Raw genomic sequence first — 22,562 nt, forward strand, 5'->3', positions numbered from 1 at the left:
CACACATACACCCAAAGTTTGGGGATCTGGGGGGGGCAAACCCGCTTTAGCCACTTCCCCAGAGCTGCGGTGCTGGGGGTGCAGGGCTGGGAGCCCCCGGGACCTGCCGAGCACCACCACAGCCATCCCCACACCAATGCGGGCATTGGGAGGGGGCAGTGGCACCCCCCAGGCATCGCCTGCTTCACCAAGAAAACCAGTGAAATAAAATAACAGTGAATATTTTATTGAACATTGTTTTAATACCATATCAAAACACCTTGACTAATGAAGGAAGCTCCCCCCAAGCTCTGAACTCAGTTTTTTTCCCGTGGTTTTTTTTTTAATATATAAATACAGAAAGGTTTCCCGCAGGGGCACGGCCACCGGCAGGGGAGGTCTCACCAACGAAAACGCACCCGCCGCGCCGGGAGGGGACGGGAACAACGGGCTGGGGTGTCACTGCCATGAACCGACTCCATCTTGGCACCTCCGGCAAAGCCACCCCCAAGGGCCATGGGGGGCCTTGCCCTGTACCCTCCTCAAAAGGGTTTGACTCCAAGGCGATGGAAAGAAAGAGGGGAGGGCGGTTTTGGCAAGAGGAGCCCGGTGAGGAGGGGCAGGAGGGGCGGCGGGGATGCTGCAGCTCTCCAGTCTCTGAGTGGTTATAGCTGAGTTAAAGAGTGACCAGTCTGTAAACATCACCGGGGCAGGGAAGCTCAAATCGAAGAACACGCCAGTCAACACGAAGCTTCAGTTGAGTTTTTTTCGTTTTTGTCAGTTTTCTCTTTTTTTTTCTTTTTTTTTTTTTTTTTTTTCCTTTTTTCCTCATTGTAAACACTTGAAAGACAGACCCCCATGGCTCAGCAGGGGGGAGCAGTGGCCCCGCTCCTGGCGTGGGGCAGAGTCCCGGTCTCAATGCTGCCAGGGCTGGGGTGGAGATCTCCAAAAGGGAGACGGGAGAGAGGAGAAAATTCCCGTTTAGTCAGTGCAAAAAAACCGAGCAGAGCCCCCGGGCAAGTCCGGGTGGGAGGTGGGGGGGTTGCCGGTGAGAAATGCCACGTGCTCCGTTTGGCCGGCCGTCCCCCGGCAGCTTTCCCCTTTTGTTTTGGGGAGAAAAGCCAAACATCATGGCAGGGTTTTGGCCCAGGGTGTCCGCGGGACCTCCCTGGCAGGCAGAGCTCTCCTGGTGACCAGCGGCTGTGGAAGGGAGAGCAGGTCGCTCCGCTTTTCTCACACTGTCTTCTCCTGGATGTTTCTTCTTTCTTTCTAAATCTTTTAAATTAAAAAAAAAAACAAAACAACAACAACAACAAAAAACCCCAAACAACAAAAAAAAGAATAATAAAATAAAATAAAAAAAATTTGCTGTTGTCCCAAGTGGATTCAAGTTTCTGGGTTTTATTTTTGTCGTCTTGAGGAAATTTAAAGTCAGCCCAAAACTCCAGGCAGGGCAGGGGGGATGGGGAGAGGAGGTACAGCAGGTATAGCAAGGTGCCCTGCAAAGGCAGAGAGAGATGATGCCAGGTGAGGAGCCGGAACCACAGACACCCCATCCCACCCCCTCCTGGCCCTGGATTTACACCCCCCAGGGGTAAATTCCAGGTGAACAGCCCACCACAGGCTCACCTTAGAGAGAAGTCAGCAAGCACGCCCGGTGGGTCAATCAGAAGGATGCTCCGGGCAAGATCTGTTCACTTCAAACCATGAGTCTATACAGCTGGAGAGAGGAGAGTGTGTCACCACCATGCTGCTGAGCCTTGGGATGTCCCCACCTGTCCCCCCGCCACCTGTCTTGCGTATCCGCTTGCCCCAGGTGCCCGAGCAGTACCTTTTGTGATAAATGCAGAGGCAGGGCAGCCTGGCTATCGTATCCCCCTGCAGCAGCTCCTCCAGGCAGATCACACACTCGCCGGCATCCTTGGTCAGCACATCATCTGGGAGGGGAGGAGAGGGCAGCAGTGAGACGTGGCCCTTCGTGGTGTTCCCAGGACGGAGGGGAACCCATGGCCACCTCCGCAGAGGCAGCTGGGATCACAGAAATGCAGAATAGCAGAATGGTTGGGTTGGAAGGGACCTCTAGAGGTCATCTGGTCCAACCCACCTGCTAAAGCAGGTTCACCAGAGCAGATCACACAGGGTCATGTCCAGGCGGGTTTTGAATGTCTCCAGAGGAGGAGATTCCACTACCTCTCTGGGCAGCCTGTTCCAGGGCTCTGGCACCCTCAACGTAAAGAAGTTTCTCCTCATGTTTAGTTGGAAATTCCTGTGTTTTTGTCTGTGCTTGTTGCCCCTCATCCTATCATTGGTCAGCAATGAAATGAGTCTGGTCCCATTCTCTTGACACCCACCCTTGAGATACTTCTAAGCGCTGATAAGATCCCCTTCTCAGCTTCTCTTCTCCAGGTTGAAAAGGGATGGGCAGCCGAGTGGCAGCAGCCCCAGCAAACACTGGCAGGAGGCTCAGATGGAGACACGGGCAGAAAATAGGGCAGGGGCGGCTGCAGTGAACACCCCCCCGACTCCTGGCTTTCAAAAAAGCACTGTTGAGGAGGGAGTGAGCATCGCTCTCCCATGAGAGGTCAGGAGAAAGGATGGGAGATGCAGGAGCTTGCAGACCAGTGCTCAGCCCAGTAAACCCCACTGCCAGTTAAGAGGGGAGGAACAGAACAACCCTTCAGAGGGGCAGCCCAGGAGGACACACGTCCCTCGCCCCAGACAGGCAGGATGCCTGGCCAGGATGGCTCCCTTGGGCACAGAACCCCATGGTGAGGAACACAGGGAGGGGGCTGTAATCCAAAGGGTCCCAAGGCAAAAAGCAGCGGGTTTGAGCCATGCTGGGGGAGCGGAGCGGAGCGGAGCAGGGACAGTGAGCTGCACCGCTCCGCTGGAGCACAGCCCTCTTGGCAAGCCAAGCTGAGCTGCCTGCCTGTGCAGCCTGCGGCAAGTATCTCTCCAGCCTGCCCGGAGCCATCCCAAGCCAGCAGGACGCCGTATTCCCCGCACAGCCTGGCTATGGGCCCTTACCATTGTAGGAGAGGCGAGGTTTGCTCAGACACATGATAAAGTGCATTTCCATCTCATCAGAAGCCACGGATTTGGAGCAAATGGGGCACTTGAAACCTGGAGGAAGAGAGATGAGCCCTAAGTGAGGGGAGGAGAACAGCCCATCCCGCATCTCAGGGTGTCCCTGAGGCCATGGTGGGGCACAACAGCCCCCTCACCTGCTGCCTGCATGGTGGCACGCACCCCACGCAGCGCCCGCCGCGCGCCCACTCATCCTGTGCCGGCTGCCAGCAGTGCCGGCGTGGGGGACAGCCACCCAACAGGGACAGCCACCCGAGCCACCGTGCCGGCCGTCCCCGCCGCGCAGAGGGCATGGAGAGCGTGCCAAGGCAGCAGACACGTGGCCATCAGCTGCTGCTGGCCCTTAAAGGGCGAGGAGCAGCCTGGGGCACGCAGCACCCCAGGGCTGGCGAGCGCAGGGGCACGTCCCCACACCAGGATGGTGCTGTCACTGCTGCTGTGGTTCAGTCCCGCACAGCTGAGCCAGAAGGGCTCAGGAGGAAGGTTTTCCTGTGGGGCCACAGAAGACAGGCAGGCTGGAGCTGCGAGAATGAATCGATGTTTTCTCCAGATTTTTGCAGGAGTGAAGCAGGTGCTTGCCCCTCCAATGTCAGCCTACAGCTCCAGCAGCAGGTGGACCCTACAGGCTGACATTCCAGCTTGACCTTGGCCTTGCCCTGACTCCTGGACCTGCCTGGTGACCCAGACTCTTGGGTGAAGCTGCCCGTGATGTCCAGACCTGCTCTGCATCCTTCCTTAGGCAGCAAAATGGGGCCCAGCTGATGCCGGGGTATCACACTGGTGCCACCACCTGCTCGAGCCACGCAGACCACCCTGGCATCATCCCCAGCACCACTGAGCAAGGCTGCCCTAGACCCAGGTTTCCAAGTCTCGAAGTTCCAGGAATCAAATCCCCAACCAGCCCTGCAGGTCACCGCTGGTGCTCCGTGCAGTTCCACCACAGCCAGCCCGAGGCCTGGCGGTTCCTCACGGCCCAGCGCAGCAGGGCTCAGGCTGATGCAGCCCAACATGCGCGTGCCACCACCGTCACCATGGGTTTGCACCAGAATATCTAACAATTCCCTGCCTGCAGAGAGGGAGAGGGTAATTTAAGGACCTGTCTTCTAAAAGCAGATCAGGTCTGACTGCAGTGCTGCTTAAGAGCTTTCTTCATATATATGCAAAGGCCGCTCAGGAAAGAAGAGAAAAGGAATGTACACAAACTATCTAAGGATGAATCAGGTTCATTTGCCACTACATGGATGTGGCAAGGGCATTTTTTTGTGTCTTGGAAGGGACAAAGTGCAGGTGGCTTTAAGAGGAGGCAGCTCAGACCTCTGCCGTGCAAACAGCCAGGATAACCGCTCAACACCTGAGCACTCTCTCATTAGTAGTGCTGATAAATACAGATTACTTCCAGCAACCCAGATGAAAGCCTAGGACAGGGACAACAACTTCTGCCCCTACAGAGGGTGGTTATTTCGCAGGAGGACACAGCAAGGACAAGTGTCATTGATGACGGGGAGACTCACTCTAAAGGGACCTGCTAAATCAAGGAGCCCTTGAGCCCAGCGGCTCCTCCGGCGGGGTGTCAGGCTGGCCCCCTGTGTGCCATCACAGGGACACATCCCTGCCCCCGCCAGGCTGAGCTCCGGGGTCTCTGCTGTGAATCTGGCCCCATTTGCACCAAGCCCCAAACAAACAGGCAGCACCAGCAGCCAGAGCCTCGCGGGCAGCAGCACCGATCTGCCTTCTCATCTCCAGCCTAATTTTACTCCTGACCGATTTATACCTTGTGGCAGCAGTGTCCATTAGCTGAAATAGTTGTGTTTTTTTTTTTCTTCTCCCAAGTGTTTACCCACCCAGCGTATTTATAGAGCGGGCTCAGATAGCCTCCCAGCCTGCAAGACCCAACTAGCCTCCCCTTGAGAGACACCGTCCCCGTCAGCCTGCCTGCCCCTGTCCCCATCTGAACCGATCCTGCCTAAAAACACAGTCTGCCAGCACTGCGGGCTCCAGTCCCTACCTGGGAAGCTCTGGGGACTGGTTTCCAGCAGCGAGCCCCTGGCACGGTGCAGCTGCGAAGAGCTCCCTTTAGAAATGGTGTTTGAGCTGTGAACGCGATGTCAGGGCAAGGCAGTTCCAGAGGTTTGGTACCATCCCCTGTGCACTACACAGGAAGACCTCGTTTTCTCCAGTCCCCCCTTTTTTCTGTGCCAATGTGTTATTTTAAACAGCTGACCCAGATCTGCTGGCTCCAGCAGCACTCAAAGGGACACTATGAGACACGCAACAGGTGCAAAGGGAGAGGGTCCAGGATGAGACTCGGCCTGTGGCTGCCTGTGCACAACCATCGGCAAAGCAGTAGGAGCCAAGGTAAGAGCAGGGCCCTTTGCAGGCTGTGGCAAGCGGCTGTTGCCATATCTCCAGGCCTCTTTGCTATCTGGGGTAGCTTTAGCACATTTATAAATAGCCAGCATGAACACCCAGCACGCTCCTTGGTGCTCCCTGGGCAGCTGGCTGGGGGATGGGGACCCCCAGTGCCACCACAGCCCTGTGGCATGGACACAGGGGCATTGTGCAGGCAGACGGACCCATCTGGAACCCCAGTATGTGCAGGGTGTGCTCCAGCCACAGATACCGGCTGCCGCATGGGTCTGGGGGTCGAGCCATGCACAGAAGCAAACACACGTTCCTGGCTATGCATTTTGCAAGATGGAGGCGGTGGGGGGTGGAAAAAAGAAAACGCAATTGCATAAATTCCTGGGTCTGAGCGGGACAGAGGAGCCATTGCTGAAGGGCCCCCTGGGCAGGGGGCTGCCCTGCACCCCAGCTGTCGGCACAAATACTTAGCATTACAAGAGCAACTGCTGGCACGGGAGCTGCAGGGAGCCCAACGCCAGGAGGACCGGGGAGGCAGGGAAGGGGATCAGGCTCCCTCACCCCGTCTCTGGGTGACCTCTGGGGGAAGGTGGTAGACAGAAAACCACTGAGGCCAGAGAACAGGCAGCACCCAACTTCAGAGCATCCCTGCGGGGTTCGGGTGGGTGCCGGGGCCCGGAGCCGGTCCCACAGATGAAAGGGCTGCTCTTCATAGAGTTGGCCCCTTCCAGCCCATGGTATTTTCCACATTCCCCGAAATCCCTGTTAATTTATCCTGCCTAAGCTGCCAGCCCAAGCGATGCAGGAGATTACATTTTGACAGCTGCTCATGGAAAATTCAGCTCCCTCCTCCTCGAACTCTTTCTGCCCTCCTCCCATATGCCTAAAAAAAGAGCGAGAGGAAAGGCCCAGCTATTCCTCCTTGCCTGAGCCTCCCACGCCCCTAGGGAGGCTGGGGGGGATACTCCAGGAAAAGGCCATGGATGCCTCCTCCTTCCCCAGGCACCCAGGGCAGCTGGCGACACTCCTGTCTGTGGCACACTAAACCTGAAGCCAGCACCATCACCGCAAGCAGAGCTCTGCAGGCAGGAACCAGTTCTTGCCAGGAGCAAGCGAGGAAGAGGAGGGTGCTGCGGGAAGCAGGATGGCCTGGAAAGGCAGGTCAGATCCAGAGCTGGACTCCTGTATCCTGCAGCAGACTTTGAGAAATCCAAGGGCTTTCCAGGGCTGTGAGACGCACATTGTCAGGTCGTCTCTCCGATGGCTTGGTCTAGAAACCGGGAGCAAGCAGTGCTGGTGCTCTCTGGGGGCTATTGCCCTCTGAGTATTTTTAGGAAGGTTAAATGGTTAATTTTAGAGAGCTACGCAAAGCAGTGTTGGGTACCTCTGAAAACCTGCAGCACTTCCTATGCAAACTGAAAAAGCCCCATGGTTAACCCTCACGGTGCCAAAAGGACCAGCACACAGGCTGACAGGGCTTTGGTGGTGGTTGGGAGGGTTAAGACACCTTTCCAACCCATCTGTAAATATCTCAAACACAGCTGCTTCTGCAGCTGGGACAGGAAATTCCCAGCACTTGTGTCTACCCCGCAGCAAGAAGCAGCATTCATGTCCTGGACCCTGCTACCACAGCAGGATAAACCATGAGTGGCTACACAAACTCCCTAAAAATGTGCCCACCCAGGAGGGGTCACTTCCCTGGTGCCCAGCCACCCCACACGTCACCCCGAGCACCAGGGACTCAGGGGTAAGCCCCTGATGTCCATGGGATGACTGGAAACCTCAGCTGTACAGCCCATCTCTGTGTCCCCAGAGAGCACCCTGGGTGCCCAGTCGAGGGAGGCAGCTTGCACCAGGTGAGGATGCATCCAAACATGAGATAAATATAGTGAATATTTGGTCCAAGCACACAGCTGAAGGAGAGTCCTGGTGCCTCCTCCTTGCTGAGCAAATCCTGAGCATCATGCCTCCTGTGGCTTCCCTGGCATTGCCAGCTGAATCAGCACCAGGTGGAAGACGGAAGAGAGTGATCATCTTAAAAAAACAAACAAACAAACAAAAAACAACCACACTAGTGATTGAAGAGACAGGAGAGACTGAAAGACCACATGTATGGTCAGTCTGAAGCAGAAATATGTGGAGTTTTGTGAGACAAAGGGACTCCAAGTCCTCCCATTCCCTTGTCCCTCGTGAGCTCAACCCCGAGAGGGAAGGGATGGCAGAAGAGTCGCCCTCCTGACCAGCCAAACAAAGGGAACCTGCAGAATAAAGATATTCAGACTCACCATCTCCTGGAAAATAAACTCCCTACTGGATTAAAGCAGCCTCATTTTTTGAAAGTGACTTCACAAGACAGCACATTGGAGATGGCACATGGCATGTACAGAGCCCGTTGACAGCACTTGGGCACTGCAGTGACCTGGCAGCTGAGGACCTCCATGGGTGTCCTCTTCTGAGAGCATCATCCATGGTATAAAGATGCTACGCCAGCCTCTGAGCGATGCAGCTGGCGATGCCACCTCGCTCCAGAGCCAAGAGGCAGCTCACAGCTACACCAAGGACCTGTCCCACCAAGGACCACGCTCCCTCTGCCAACAAGGTGCTCACTTGGAGCGTCTGGAGGCCAAGGCACTCAGCAGGATCAGGCCCAAACCCGCTTCCCCTTGCAGAAGGAAACGGCATCAGCTGCACGGGAAGATGCAGGAGCCGGAGCCTGACACGGCCCCACGGCAGGACACAAGGCGGCGGACGAACACCATGATGGTGCTCGGCTATTGTGCAGCTCAAGGGCTGACACGAGCGGGGACACGTAGGCAGGAAGGAGTAAAGCACTTAAGCGGACTAATTTGCCAGCTCCAAAAAAGGGCCCTGCCAGTGTCCTTCCTCCCAATTCAAGGCTGCGGGGAAGTGGGGAAAGCATAAAGGACAGGTTCAGGCTGGAAAGAAGACATCCTGTCTTCCTGGGGGTGGAAGGGAGGCAGGGCTGGGGGATGCCAGCGCACCAGCCCCAGACAACAAGCCAGGCAGTGGGGACGTGGCTGGGCTGGGACATCTCTGGATGTTGGCACTTGGAGAGAAACCCAATGGTGAAGGTCATCTCAGCAAAGGGACAATCCTGCTCCATCCCCATCCCATCTCATCCCACCGTTTCCTTGCTGATCAAATCAGTTCAGCTGGCTGAGCTGAGAGAAAACTCTTGTAACATGAAGCAGCACCCCAAAAAGAAGCCACTCCTGTGCAATGTCTAAGAAAGGCTGTCCCTGGCTTGTGATGGCTCCTGGCAAAGCCACCACGCTGCAGGTGTTTGCTGTCAGGTCGGCCACATGCCAGCCAAGGGTGGCAGGGACGTGCCATCGACCACGAAGCTGCCCAAGGTCAGCAATGCCCTAACGCTTGAGGCATCGGGTTTTGGAGACAGCTCTGCCCACTCTCAAGCTGCAAAGAGGAGGTAGATGCAGCAGCAAGGAAAAGGCATCGATGCTCCAGGTGGATGTGGGGAAGCCACTGGGACCAGGGGGATGCAGGATGCAAAGCAGAGGGGCTGAGTGGTGTCACTTCGGAGCAGTCCAGGGCTCGCTTGCTGCAAGTCAGGAGGCAGAGAGATTTTTTTTTAGCCAGCTGGTTTCTTATGGAGGCGGTGAGGTAGGACGGGAAGAAGCAGAACAGATTGCAATACTGGGGATGAGGGAAGCCAGAGAGTTGGGGAGGGAAGGAGACGTGAGAGAGGGAGCCCCACAGACAGGAACTTTTGCTCCAAAGCACCCAAACCCATCAAGCCTCAGCAGACAGACACACCAAAGCCTTACAAGACACATCCAGCACAGCTTATGGACACTGAGAAGCAGGAGAGAGGAGGTCTGGCTATACAGTCACAGGGACATCCAGAGCCACCCTCAGGGAATACGTACAAACAGCCTGTGCACCCCAAGCACCCTCCTTGCCTGTTCCTCTTGGAGTGTTGCCCCTTTCATGGTTGCTGTTGTGATTTTTGAACAAAAGTACCTACACTACAGGTAGAGAGCATCTCCCTCCTATAGCCCAGCCTGTGCTGCAGGGTCAGTTCCCCCAGACCCGGAAGAAAAAGGTGACCTCCCAGGGTCACCCTGCCTTCCAGCTAGTCCTTGTTTACTGCAGAAACGCTCCCCCAGCTGCTGGGAACAGGCTGCATAAGGAAGAATGTGTAGCCCAAAGCTAATTTTAGCATCCTGGAAAACAGCAAAGTTAAGCAGAAGGGTCCTGGGTGACAGCCCAGTGAAGGCATTAACACCTTAGACTCCTGCCATGTGGCTGTAGGGCTTGAATTTGCTGAGTTACAAGCTCATTCAGGGCCCTTGCTTGTCACAAAACCAGCCTGGGGTTATCTCATTGTGCAGAAGAGCTGCAGGGATGCCCCGGAGCTGCATCCCCAACTCTCAGGGGATGCTTGGGGTTCCAAATTCACTGCCCAGAGAGGAGAGGGATCCTGCAGGCATGCCTGGGAATTTCCAAAGGCTTTGCCGGCACACCTGCTTTTTTCCTCCCAAATATTTCTTGTGTGAAGCAGAAAGCCTGATTGCAAGCCCTGCTGTGGGCAGCAATCACCCACAAGTTGCACGGAGCCAACAAAGCAACTGAGAGGTCCCAGGTGCCAAAATGAAGGAGCGTGGGGGATCCTCAAGCAGCACGACAGGACGCAGTGACTGGGAAATCAAAGCCAAAAGGGAGAGAGTTGGACACTTCGGCTTGGCAGGGGCTGGGAGGGAGCAGCGAGGAAACGTCACATTGGGGTGAGTCACTTCTGACTAAGCCATCCGTTGGGGAGGCACCCACGGAGTCCCCACTGCCGGGCTCCAGCCACCACCGAGCTGCCAGAGGAACTCCCGCTTTCGGAAAGGCTTAAGCACAAAAGCCTGACCCAAGCCACTCCCAAACACAACCCACCCGGCGGGATGAAGTGGCAGCTCCCAGGCTACCCTGCTCCTGACCCCCGGGTTATTCCACAGCAGAAAAGTAATTCCTTGATGCTGCTGAGACTCTATCACACCTCAGCTGCTCTTGCTGGGAGGATGAAGGGACACTCCAGAGACACACGATGACATGCCCCAGCGTCACGATGCTGGCAGGAGGATCAGAGCCCAGCACTGATCTCACACACACGCTCCTGCTGGGAAGCAATCCCACCCAGCTCCTGGGACACTTTCTCCCTGGGCATCCCACGGCAGCACCGTGCAAACAGAGCGGTGGAGGATCTCCCATGGCACGTCATGCCTGGGCCATGGTGGCAGGAGTTACTGGGACAACCGGTTTTCATTATTAGTAAGATCCTTGGGGTGTGCGGGAAGGACGGAGCACTGCTTTTCAGGGTAGAGAAAGGGCAATTTTTACGTAGTGGGTAGCAAACAGAGCACGAAAGGCACATGGAGCTATGTCCACAGGCAGTGCACGATGGGGAAACACCAGTTCACACTGGTTGTTTCTGCAAGAAGACAGACACCAGTTGAAAAAAATCCTAGGGAGGAGCACACAGCAGAGCAAGCCATAAGCTGACCTGCCCCTTGCGCGGTAGGAAGATGCATGAGAGCGAGCATCTCCCTGCTCCCCGGGAGGGTCTGCGATTGCTGAGGGATGCCCAGTGAATGAATCCAGGCTACTAGGACAGCAGGAAGGGAAAAATGGGGTGCAGAGCAGCAGGATGATCACACACTTCTGGCATTCAAGGTGCGGTAGGATGCTCGACAGCATCAAGCTGACAGCATGAGCTCCCGTTCTCCGGACACAGGCACCCCAACGACCAGCTGCAGGGCGCTGTCTGCTTCATACCTATCCACGGGAAGCAGAAAGAAACCAAAGGCATCTACAGCCACCCTTGGAAGGGCAAAATTCAGGCAAATGGCAGACTTCAAGGGCTATGAAATTGACGTTGCAATAAATAAGCAGATTGACAATAGCATCAAAGCAACAAGATCCGTGTGGGGATAACTGAAACGCTGAGGCAACTCAGGCAGGGTGCTCAGCCTCACCTCGTCCCACTCAGCACCAGCTGAACAGAAGCCTGGCCCCAAAGCTGACCTCAACCCATTTGACTCGACCTCCCTGCAGACAGTAATTTAAGCCATCTGGCTAGAGCCGAATCCCGCCTCATTCTCCCCAGCTACAGATGTATAGGCCTTGGATGGATGGATGGATTGAAAGGTGGATTTAATTACCCTGCAGCACTTCCAATGAAAGACACCTCCATCACCTTGCAGGGAGAGGTCCCAAATGAATTACTGCAATTACTCCAGCTGCAGGAGAAACTGCAGGTTTTCCCTCACCGGCAACACAGATTTCCCCAAAAAACAATCCCCAAAATGCCCACCACGCTAAACTGAAACACAATTGTCTGGGATGCAACGGGCAGAGCCCCTGACACCACCAAGCCGAGCCATGATCAGAGAAACACGCAGCCACAGCAAAAGCTGAGGGGAGAACGGAATCAGCCGCCTTTCAAGGCAGCAACAGGCAACGAGGGACGGAGGATGTGGAAACTCTAATGGCAAAAGCCCCAGCCTGGGGGGAAATAAAATGCTGGGCAGGGATGTGGGGCAGGGAGAACATCACTCGGTTCTCTTGCCTGACTGCTGCTTTCCTTCTCTTGCATTGCAGGCAGCTGGCCTCTAAAAATACCCGCTGTTGTCACGCCGTCTGCCTGCTAGGGCCAGGAAACAGCTCTGAGCAGCTTTCAGTTCAATTCTTCATCTGTGCCCTTGTGCCTCCTTTTGCCAGGGCCCATCCCAAGCTCCATTTCTGTGCCTGGTAGGTGACAATCCCTCGGGAACCATGCCCATAAACCAACACAGCCTCAACAAGCTGAGGGTGCTCAGTGGGAATACATAGCCCTGGGAAATGTCTGCTAGCATTGCTAAAACTAGCAAAAGGGTAACTATTTCCACTGTATCTTGCTGCTTCTCTACAAAGCACCACAAGACCACTGCACAAGGCTCATGGTCTTGTTTCCACTCTGTTGATGGGAGGCCCACAGCTGCACAAGTGTGCATGAGAGCAAAGAGCCGGGAATTCCCCGAGCTAATTCAGCTCATGCCCTCCCGAGCGGCACAACCCTGCAGCTGCACCGGGGCCAACCTGCTGCCCACACTGGCTGGTTAAGCTCCATGGGGAAGGAGAGAAGAGTCAGCTCCACCTTAGAGGAGCACAGCAGCCTCTCCAGCAGCCAGACACCATCCCCACTGGCAAAATACACCTTGTACCGAACACCTCCAGCTGTCCACAGCACCTGGGGAAGGGTAATGCCAGCACAGAGTGATGCATTTGCTCAAGTTCAGCCGGCCACATGCAGCACAAACCTGGCAGGATGCACGCATGAGCAACACGGACAGACCCAGCCCCATGCTGGCAGCACAGACACCAACAGCAAGGACCTGCCAGCTCCCCAGCTCTCCCTGCCACCCTCTTCAAACTGTGCAGGACCCACAGTGAGCCAGAAAGCTAAACCACACCAAGAGAAAAGCAGCCCTTGTCCCTTGTCCCCCACTTCTCCACCCCTCTCCACTACCCGCAGCCTGGCAGGGCAGGAAACCCGCCAGCAGCTGGGCTCTGCCCACGGGAAACGTTGTGCAGCAGCATGAGAAGAGGCCCAAGGCCTGCAGAGCTTCCTGCAGCTGCATCTCCCCATTGTCCCCACCAGAAAGCACCAAGCAAAAGGGTTTGGCCAAGTAGTGCCTGCAAAGGAGAGCAGGAGCATCCTCTGGAGAAGACTCAAACACCCAGCGGGTTCACCCACATTTGAAAACTGCTCAGTGGGACTGGTGCAGGTGAGACATCTAAGGCCCAATTTTAACCACTCCGGCTCTATCCATAATAAGAAATGGGTCTGCCTCTCCAGAGAGAGGCTTGTTGTACTCTGATGCACAGCCAGAGCAGGCAAGTAAACCACTCTGCACCACAGCCTGTTGCTTTACTGTATCACTCGTGAGCTCTTACAATTTAAATTTTCAAGGGAAGCAGGAGAAAGCCAGGTCACATTTACTCAACCCCAAGTATTTGGCACATCTGGGGTTTTGGTGTACCAGCAGCAGAGGCAATGAGACACACCTGGTGGTGGCCCACCGGCTGGCTGGGGTGCCACAGGACTGGCTCCTGCAGAGGGAATTCATTCAGACACAGAGCTCTTTGCTGCTGTCTGATTTGTCACACGGGAGATTACATAGGAGGAAAAAAAAGCTTTATTTTTTTTTTTTCCCCAGAGTGGGTTTTTCTCCCTCCCCGCATTTCTCTTGAAATTAATTTTCGGCATTTAGCAGCATTTTCCCATGACTCTCCGCAGCTCCCTTGGCCAGGTGCCAGCCCTGGTACCACTCCTTCAAAGACGCCTGCATCTGATTGATCCTCTGGCCAGCGAACGAGAGAGAGATGATAGGAGCCCTAATAGCACATTAATAAATAAGAGAAGCCTTTACGGTTATTCCAGTCACCGAAACAAACATCTCAGCAAAACAAACCAGCATGGGATAAACTTACGTCATGGGCCGGGAAGACAATCCTGGCTGGTAAGTGGGTCAGCCCTGGGAGCACGAGAGCATCATTCTCAGCATCTCTGGAGCGTACGTGTGCAGAGGGGGGAGAGGGCACCCCAGCTCCCTGGTGCTGATTTATGCACAGGTCCAGAGAGGAGCGAGCCTGGCCAAGCCAATTAGCACACACAGCAATTAGTGCGTCACTCCAGGGCAAGGCGGCTGAGAGATTTCAGAGGGCATCGGAGTGGCAAGACAGCGCAGTGACAGCCTGCGCTAGCTCTCGCTGCGGGGACTGAAGATAACCCCTGCTGCTGCCGGCTTCTCACGCACAACGCCAACATTGTCACACTCAAACTTCATCTCCGGGCTGTGGGGCTGGGACGCAGTAAAGCTGCCCTTGAGTCTCCCATCTTCCAGTATTTGGTGCTTTGTTTTTCCAAGGTAGCTGCTGCTCTTCCCCTGGCCCCGGCGTATGCTGTCCTGTGGCCAGCTTGGAGAAGGTAGAAGCAGAAGATCAACCTCTTCAGACCTCCAAAGTCCAGTGCTGAATATCTCTGACCCGGGGAGTCATCGAGACAATTCCTGCGCCATCTCTGCAGGCCTGGCAATGCTGCAGGTTCCAGACCCTGCTGTCAGGCAGTCATCAGCACCAAACCCACAAGAAGATGGTTTGAGGACGGTCTCCTTTGGAAATTTCCACTGACAAAACCAGATTCAACAATGGCAAGTTCCCGCAGGCCTTGGGGTGCCCTTCCCCTGGCCTAGCCCCTGTAGAGGGGGGATGGAAGCATGTGTGATGTCGGTGTGTTGAAAAGTTGGTGGCAGGAAAGTCAGTGCTGGAAAGAGGACTCCCTCCAGCAGCTCGCTGACTAGCCAGCTAGAACTAAGCCTAGCTTAAGGTTTTGGTGTAGAGATTACAATGTTAGGGCAAGCTTGGGAGTGAGGATTGCCAAGCACCATTGAGAAAAGGCTCAGGACTTGAAGCTGTCGGAGCACAGCAAGGACATGCCACAGACTTGCCTCTTCCCAGCTGGGCAACCCAGGTGTTCACACACACTTTCAGTTCATCCTCCAACAAGCAATCCCTACTTCACATTCCTGACTCCAGAGCTGGATCAAAGAGCACCTCCAGCTTGTTTCACTCTAACCCTGCCTGGAGAAGGAAGCAGCCCAGCATCCTGGCTGCCATCTCTGCACTGGACACCTCTCTCCCCCAGGCTGGGCCCTCCTGCTGCTGAGAACACAGCAGCTCTCTTGGCAAAGGAGACCTCCCAACCTTGCTGCTGCCAGCAGCCAGGACAAACAGGTTGTTCCGTCAGCGCACAGAAAGCCTGTGACATTCCTGATGGCACCGCGCAGAAGGATGAGCTAGGCATTTCCTTGGGCAGACAAGGAGATATGGATTTATTAACGCTTCAAACACTCTAGGGCTTTAGGTGATGAGGGGGATTTCCAGATAAACTTTAAGCTACTTACAGCCTCTGCAAACTCCCTGAGATCCTCTGATGAAGATGAATAACATCAGTGATAGTAAGAGAACCACACAAAGCTGGAGACATACAGCATTAAACCACATCTTCTTTTTCTCCCTTCTTCCCACTAGCCTTGGCTTTTCCAAGAAGTGCTAATGGTCTGAAGCTACAGAGAAAGAGTGGTCAAGTGCTACAAGCAAACTCCAAAGTTGCAAAAGATGTTTTGTCATTTTCCACCCATGTAGGCAAGGAAACAGATCTCAGAAACCCTGGGCAGACAGGGAAATCCCAGAGCAGGTTCAGGTGGTGCTGGAGCAGTTACGTTGCTCACAGGGATGGCAGATGTGCCTGGGAAAATCCCTGTAAAGAAATGGGATCCACTTACCCCCAGAGGTCCTGTCTGCTCAGAGCAAGGGAACAAGCTCCACCACAAAGGTCAGAGCCCTCTCACCCACTCTGTTTGAAAGGTGCATTCACACTTTGCTGTTCATCAGAGCAGCAGGTCTCCACCCTTGGCCCTGCAAGGACCAGAAGCTATCGATATGTAACTGCTCATGCTGTCCCTGCGCCCTGGCAGCCATGGCACAGCCTGAAGGATTTGGCAGCGGGTTCTCCTCACCAACCATCACGACTCACAGCACCATGCACTGATGCTGCAGCATATGCTGGCCCTGGGGACCACTTTGAAACTCCCTCTGCACAGACTTCCCAGCACAGCCCTCCTCTCTACCTCTCCCAGCACGCCTGGCTCTTCTGTAAGCCTCTGACTGCAGAGAGGGGAAGGAGTGACACCAGCCAGGGAGAAGAGCTCAGCCCACCCCAGCTCACTCCTTGGGGTCTCCGCTGACGGACCAGATGACCCATGAAGCAGCAGACAAGCACACAAAATCAGCATCACAGCTAAAGGGAGCGGCGAGGCGCCAAGCCTATCTGCGTGCTCCCATTATCACTGACATGCTGCTGCAATGACAGCACCTTATCACCGGTGTTAAGCCAGGGCTCCTCACTGTCCCACTGGGGTCCCCATACCACCCAGGTCACACTTAGAGGGCCCCGGCACTTTCCCGAAACCCAAGTACTCCTGGAAGACCAAGCCCATGAATACAACCTTCCCCACGTGCCAAGATCAGCACCATGCGTGTCTCCAGCCTGCACAGAGGCAGAAGGAAAGGGGCAGGCAGGGCAAAGATCCACTCTCCAGACCTGTTAGCCACAGTTTGGGGGGCTCTTCTCCTTGAGGCAGTACAGCAACTCGGGCAGAGCTCCGACATCCCCAGGCACATGTCCTGCTGCGTGGGTTCAGTGCATCGGCAGGTGCCCTCATCCCCACCCTTGAGCCATCCTTCAGAAGGAGCAGGGACAGTCACCAGCAGCAATGTCAAAGCTTCTCTCCATTTACCCGAGCGATGCTGCTTCAGCACTTTCCAGTGGCTAATGGAGTGGCTTGGCGCCGCGACGAGTGGGTCAATGGGGAGGCAGCGGGGAAGCAGCGAGTAGCTCCTGACTGCCCTGCTGCAGGTTAACCAGCTGCAATGGGAGACTAGCAGGAATTTTAGCAATCTTGAGGTGGCTTACTTCCCCTTGGTCTCCAAACCCTCCATTAACCGCTCACACTAAGAAGAAGAACGCAGAAGTTTAATGAGCTCTGTCGAATTTTCAGAATGGTTTTTGAGCATCCTCCACTCCTTTTGCTATTAATTAGTAACAGGGAAGAACCACCACTGGGAGAGTCTTCGGCACGGAGTGAACAGCTCTCCCTGCTGCCCGCGCATGCTTTGGCACAGCTCAAACACTCTTGGATGGCCCCAAAACAGGTACCAGAGAAACCCAGTTCTTGCAGCACTTCCCACAGCTCACACTGCAATCTTCCAAGGACACCAGGTTTAACTTAACATCACACTCACGCAAGTGGCCAGAAAAAGATTACTTCATTTTGCAGATGGTTTATTTTTGCCTCTCAACATTATAGTTTCAGAACTATCATCTAATGTAACCCATAATCTCTGACTGACCACCTCTACGTACAGATTAGCTGTAATGAAACCATCCCCGCAGAAGAAGGCCTCATGGCACTCATTCACACAGAGCCTTGTGGAATACCTGGAAGGATGCTGCATATTAGTTCCTTTCTGTGTTTAAAAACCAGAGCGGTGGCACAGTCTGCACAAGGTCACAGAGCAAAAAGGTTTGCAGAAGCGCTCGGTTTCAGGTCCAGTGCCACACAACAGCCAGCCCTCTCCATCTGCCAGGGTGGACTGCAGGCGCCCAGCTTATCCAGATAAATAGGAACTGGGCCCGGGGCATTCTGCCACTGTGGATGCAATGCAAGACACAGCTTTGATCCGAAAAAAACAGCCCCTAAAAACTGGGTAAAGGGGAAAAATACCAAGATGGGAGTAGGAAAATGGGCTGCGTGAGCCTCGATTTGCACTTTGCTCTCGTCCACTGGTTCAGTTTCAAGCCTTCCTGAAAATGAGGCATTGTCCCAAGGCATATTATGAAATTCCCAGACCACGTCATGCAAGGAGAACACTTACACCGTCTGCAAGTGGGATGGGTGGGAGAGAAATCCCAGACTATTCCAGGAAACGCAAGGAGACATCCCTGACATGACTTCCCCTCTAGCCAGGAGGGGAATGGAGGACCTCCCACCTCGCTCCCTCTACCCAGTCAAAACTAGGTCAGTGACACAGCCCTGCTCACTGCCAGAGATCCTCTCCAGACACCAGGACACATGGAAGGGCCCAGCCACGAGGGTTAGGATGGGGGCAAACATGCCCCCTCCCTTAGTGTGACACATTTCCTGCAAAAGAGCTCAGCCAGCTCCCCAGCTCTGTTAAAGAGGCAGGCAGTTCCTCCTCTGCTTCCTCCCAGCACAGCAACAGTGCCAGCTGGCTTGGATGAGAAAACCTGCTTCAGCCTCTCCCTGGCCCTTTATCAGACGAAACATAGAAAAAAAATTCCCACACCTCACTTTCAAAGGCTTCCTCTGCCCCTTACCGAGTTTCTAAAGCATGGGAACCACTACACCTGATTGGCAACCCCCAAACACTTTCAGAAGAAGCACAAGGAGCTCAGCCTGGTCTTCAAAACCAAGGGTTCAAGCTACAGCACCATTTTCCCCAGAGTCCAGAGGAGCAGGGGGTGCCACAACCCCTGCTTCACATCCCAGAGCTAAAACATCTCCTTTCTCAAAAGCTTCTTCCCTTGACCTTGACACAGATGCCAGCCCCAGCATTCACCCACCCACCTGCACCAGGGAGGGGATGGGGGTCCTGCCTTCAGACAGGGCTTACCAGCTGGCCAAGTGGGGCACAGCCCCCCCTTCCCACCCTCTCCCTGTTGCCGGGTGAACCGAGCCCATCGCCACCCCCGGGTACCCACCGTGGGAGGGGAGGGCTCCGGGGAGCCGGTACTCACCGCTGTGCGAGCTGAACCACCGCGGTGCGATGTGGAGGGGCAGCGCGTCGGCCAGCGAGGCCCTGGCGCCCAGGTACAGCATCCCGTCTCTATGGTGACCGCCTCCCGTCTCCTGGTAACCGTTGCCATGGGCGTACGTGGAGTCGGAGCCCGGACCGCCGCCACCGCCGCCGCCCGGGGCCCGCTCGGCCTCCCCCGCCGCTCGCGCTGCCGCCGCGTACAGCCCGAAGGGGACGGCGCCGGCCGCCGCCGGGTCCATGCCCATCCCGGCCACCGAGCTGACGGAGCGGCTGCGCAGCCCCATGGCGCCGCCGCCGCCGCCCGCCCGGTAATGGCCGAAGGGGGGCGGCCCCCCCCCTCCTCCCGGCGGCGGCACGGCGCTGTCATCCGTCGACACCCCCGGGAAGGGGCCCCGCGAACGGGTCGCCGTGCTCTGCTTGCCCCCCATGTGGGCACCGCCGGGCCGGAGGGAGCCGAGCGACAGCCCCCCGCGGGGAACGGGGCCGCGCCGCCCCCGCCGCCGCTGGGAAGCGAGAGGGGGCGGAAGGAAGCGGGGGGGCGCGGGGAGCTACGGGAGAAAACCCATCCCCGCCCCAGGCATCCTCCCCCCGCTGGGCCCGCAGGGGCGAGGGCGCCCCGAGTCCGCCGCCGCCGTCACCCCCGGCGGGGGCCGCCGAGGGCTCCGGGGCCGCGGAGGGGGGGGTGGGGAGCGGGACGGCGGGGGAGGAGGGGGGAGGGTGGACGCCGACCGGGTCGCTCCGCCCGCCTCGCTCCTGCCCGGGGCGCGGCCGGCAGCCGGGCGACGATCAGCTGCGGCCCATGGGGCGGCGGGGGGCGGCGGGGGCGGCGCGCCCCGCTCCGCTGCGCTGCGCCGGGCACGGCCTCGCTGCCGGCCGCCGCCAGCCGCCTGGGTGCTCGGCGCCGCGCCGGAGACAATAGAGGCCGGCAGCACGCATGCTCCCGCCCCCGGCCCCCCCGGCCCGCCGCCCTTAACCCCTGCGCTGCTGCCGGCCGCTGCGGCCGGGGCCTGCCCTCGCCGCCGCCATGGTCTGCGGGTCATCGACACGCCGCTCCCCGGCTGGACGGGCGCTACCCCGCCGAGCGCAGGCCTCGGCCCCCCAACTTCCACGCTCCCCACTTCGCCGTAAGGGCCGGCAGCGGGGCCGTCACCTCCCACGGACCGCCTCAGCGAGCCCCTCCGGGGAGGCCGGGCCCACACGGGCCCCGCTGCGGCACCCAGGCCGTGAGGCCCCACCGGCCCCTCGGGACACGCCGACCCCGGTTCACCGGGGGGCGCACGGGTCCGGACTACAACTCCCAGCCGCCCCCGCGCGGTGCCCGGCGATGCGCATGCGCCAGGCGCCGGCCCCTCCCTTGCCCGGTGGCGTCGGGGGTTGCTGGGGCGGCCCAAGATGGCGGCGCGCTGGAGCAGCGAGAATGTGGTGGTGGAGTTCCGCGACGCCCAGGTCGGGGGGGCCGCCACCACTGCTGGGGGACTGCCGCTCCGAGCGGCCCGAGCGGCGCCGTCCCGGGCGGGCCCGGCCGTTCCCGTGAGGAGCGGGAGGGGGGGTCGGGCCTGGGCGGCCCCGCGGGGCCTCTCGCCGGCTGTGGACGGGGCCGAGCCGGTGTCGGGGCTGTTTGCGCGGTGTTAATGCCTTAATTCACGACGCGCTTTATTTCTAATCTTAATTAGAGCTAGGATATTTTTTGAAACTATATTGTTAGGCCAAATAGAAGATATTACCGCTTCCCACACATATTTCTCATTTTTCCTTTGAGGCCGTTATAGCTACTTCCTCAGCTATGATATAAATTGTTGAGTATTTCTCGATTAGTAGGAAAAGCAGATTAGATTATTCTATAAATAGCAAAAAGGTCAGGTTTTGTTTTTGAAGTTGGTGGTTACAGGAGAACTCCCATCAGTTTTCTTATGTGCTTTCATAGAAGCTATTCTAAGAAACGTGTTTTTTTAAGACATTGGCAGTTGCTTAGCAAAGCCGAATGTAGTGAGTGAACTATGAACCACTTCAGTGGGAAACCCAGGGAGATTTGAAAAAAAGATACGTTCTGGAAACTCTTGTAGTTTGTCCTCTTGTACTGGAGCAATGTCAGCTCTGCACTCACCATTGCGAACAGGGGCACTGACTCCTGTGTGCCACATCCAGCCTGCCTTCTGTAAGCTAACAAAGCTTTTCAGTTTTATACTCAAAGCCTTTATATCAGTTGTGTTTTTCCTCCTGGAAGAAATGTTAAAGCAGGCTTGTCTACTATTGAAAGTTTGCTCGCAGGAAGAGCAGTAACAAGATACAAAGGTATGTCTTCCTAGATCAGGGATTCAAATTGCATCTGGCTCACGAGTTATGTGGCCTCATGATTTAATTGCTTATTCATAATGACTGGTGTGTGGGAACGGAGGGGGCAGAGAACAGGTGTTCCCATCCTCTTCTGCAGCAGTTGGTTTCAATCTCACTCTTGTGCAGGCGTGTGCCTTAGTAGAGAGGTTAACCGCTAGTATCTTGGTCGCTTCGATTTACGCTGGTGTGATTTTTCTAGGGCCGTTCTGACCTGCTTGCTCTCTCATATGAAACCAGAGAGCTTCAGTGTCTGGGGCTGCTAGACTGCTGCTTCAGGCTAAACTCATTTTTATGTTTGTGCTTGAGCTTTTTTTTTTAGGAGTCTGCACAAACATTTTTGCAGATGGGAAACCTGAGCTTGAGAAATGGAAACACCTTGGCTGTAATTATCCTGTGTCAGGCTGGAGCTCTGCCTGTAGGCCACACTGTCTCCAAAATCCCTGCCTCAAAACCAGCTTAAGTGGAAACGAGTCAAAAAAGCGGGCAGCTGTTGCATTTATAGCCTGTACACGATGCAAGCACTGCAGTTGTCTTCGCTCACCACACTGGAGTGCGTTGAGTGGAAGCTACAGTACCCAACCTGTAACACTTCAGAAGATCTCTGAGTATTTTGGGACCATTATTGCCTACAAACATCTTCTTTTTGTACAGTCTGGCAGAGGTGGCAGTCTCTGTACTCTTCTGATTTAAATGTGACCCACAGGCTTTTGTCAGGCTGCCCGTGCTGTCAGAAGAACAGTGAAATGCTGCATGTCCAACGGTGGAATAGTGCCATTGGTAGCAACTCAGTGTGTACTCAGCTATGGAGGGAACTGGTCTTTCTTGCTCAGAGTTTGCAACTCTTGAAAACCAGCATAACCTCAGCAAATCGGGTTGATCTGTTGCCTTTCAGGCAGAGAAAATTAAGCTGGATTCAGAACTAATGTAAGTTCAGACATGAAAAGGTGTTTTCCTTGGCCCGCCTAGCAGAAATCAAGTGAAATGCCAAAGTTAGATGTTTGAAGTCTCAGAAAATGCTGCCTGGGCTGTGGGCTCAGAGCTGGTTTTCAGATGTGTGATGCTCCTGCTGTGCTTATTCATGTAATTGTTACTCATAAACAGCAATTCTGGCTGTCCTGATTGTTGTTTTAGGATGAAAACTGCTTGCAGGTTGGTTTGTTCAGTTGCAGCTCCCCCCTTCTGGAAGGTTGTACTGTGAAGACTGACACACCAGTATACCAAACACATTAAATGACAGCTGGTTTGGTTTTGTTTTGTTTTTTTTCCTTTTTCCCCTGTTGCCTAGATAAAACTGTAATATTGTAGAAAACTGTTTATTGCTGTAAGACGGCTTCACTTGTGACCCACCAGAGTAGCAGCCTGATGTGTGAAGCTTTTTACTGCATTCTAATTACTCA

The 22,562-nt window shown here is 55.7% G+C and overlaps 2 protein-coding genes and 1 long non-coding RNA gene across 3 annotated transcripts in view; 1 reads left to right on the forward strand and 2 right to left on the reverse strand.

Moving 5' to 3' along the window:
• Positions 1–205: 205 nt before the first annotated feature.
• On the reverse strand, positions 206–19,669 carry ZNRF1 (zinc and ring finger 1). Its single transcript, XM_065848597.2, has 5 exons — positions 18,812–19,669; positions 3,007–3,102; positions 1,811–1,916; positions 1,609–1,699; positions 206–1,478 (listed from the first exon to the last, which is right to left on the reverse strand). The coding sequence occupies exons 1-4, from the start codon at positions 19,257–19,259 to the stop codon at positions 1,642–1,644; spliced, it is 708 nt and encodes a 235-aa protein (XP_065704669.2). The 5' UTR covers positions 19,260–19,669; the 3' UTR covers positions 206–1,478; positions 1,609–1,641.
• On the reverse strand, positions 13,611–18,800 carry LOC139829031 (uncharacterized). Its single transcript, XR_011741210.1, has 2 exons — positions 13,924–18,800; positions 13,611–13,827 (listed from the first exon to the last, which is right to left on the reverse strand). It is a non-coding gene; the product is annotated as an uncharacterized lncRNA (long non-coding RNA).
• Positions 19,670–20,126: 457 nt separating the features above from the next.
• WDR59 (WD repeat domain 59) overlaps positions 20,127–22,562 on the forward strand; it is a 48,181-nt gene continuing 45,745 nt past the window's right edge. Inside the window, exon 1 of the mRNA XM_065848599.2 lies at positions 20,127–20,277. Coding sequence (XP_065704671.1) covers positions 20,224–20,277 — 54 coding nt within the window. The 5' untranslated portion in view covers positions 20,127–20,223. The remainder of the gene's footprint in view (positions 20,278–22,562) is intronic.

Source organism: Patagioenas fasciata, chromosome 13 (genome assembly GCF_037038585.1).
Source record: "Patagioenas fasciata isolate bPatFas1 chromosome 13, bPatFas1.hap1, whole genome shotgun sequence".
In the NCBI taxonomy this organism is placed as follows: Eukaryota; Metazoa; Chordata; class Aves; order Columbiformes; family Columbidae; genus Patagioenas; species Patagioenas fasciata.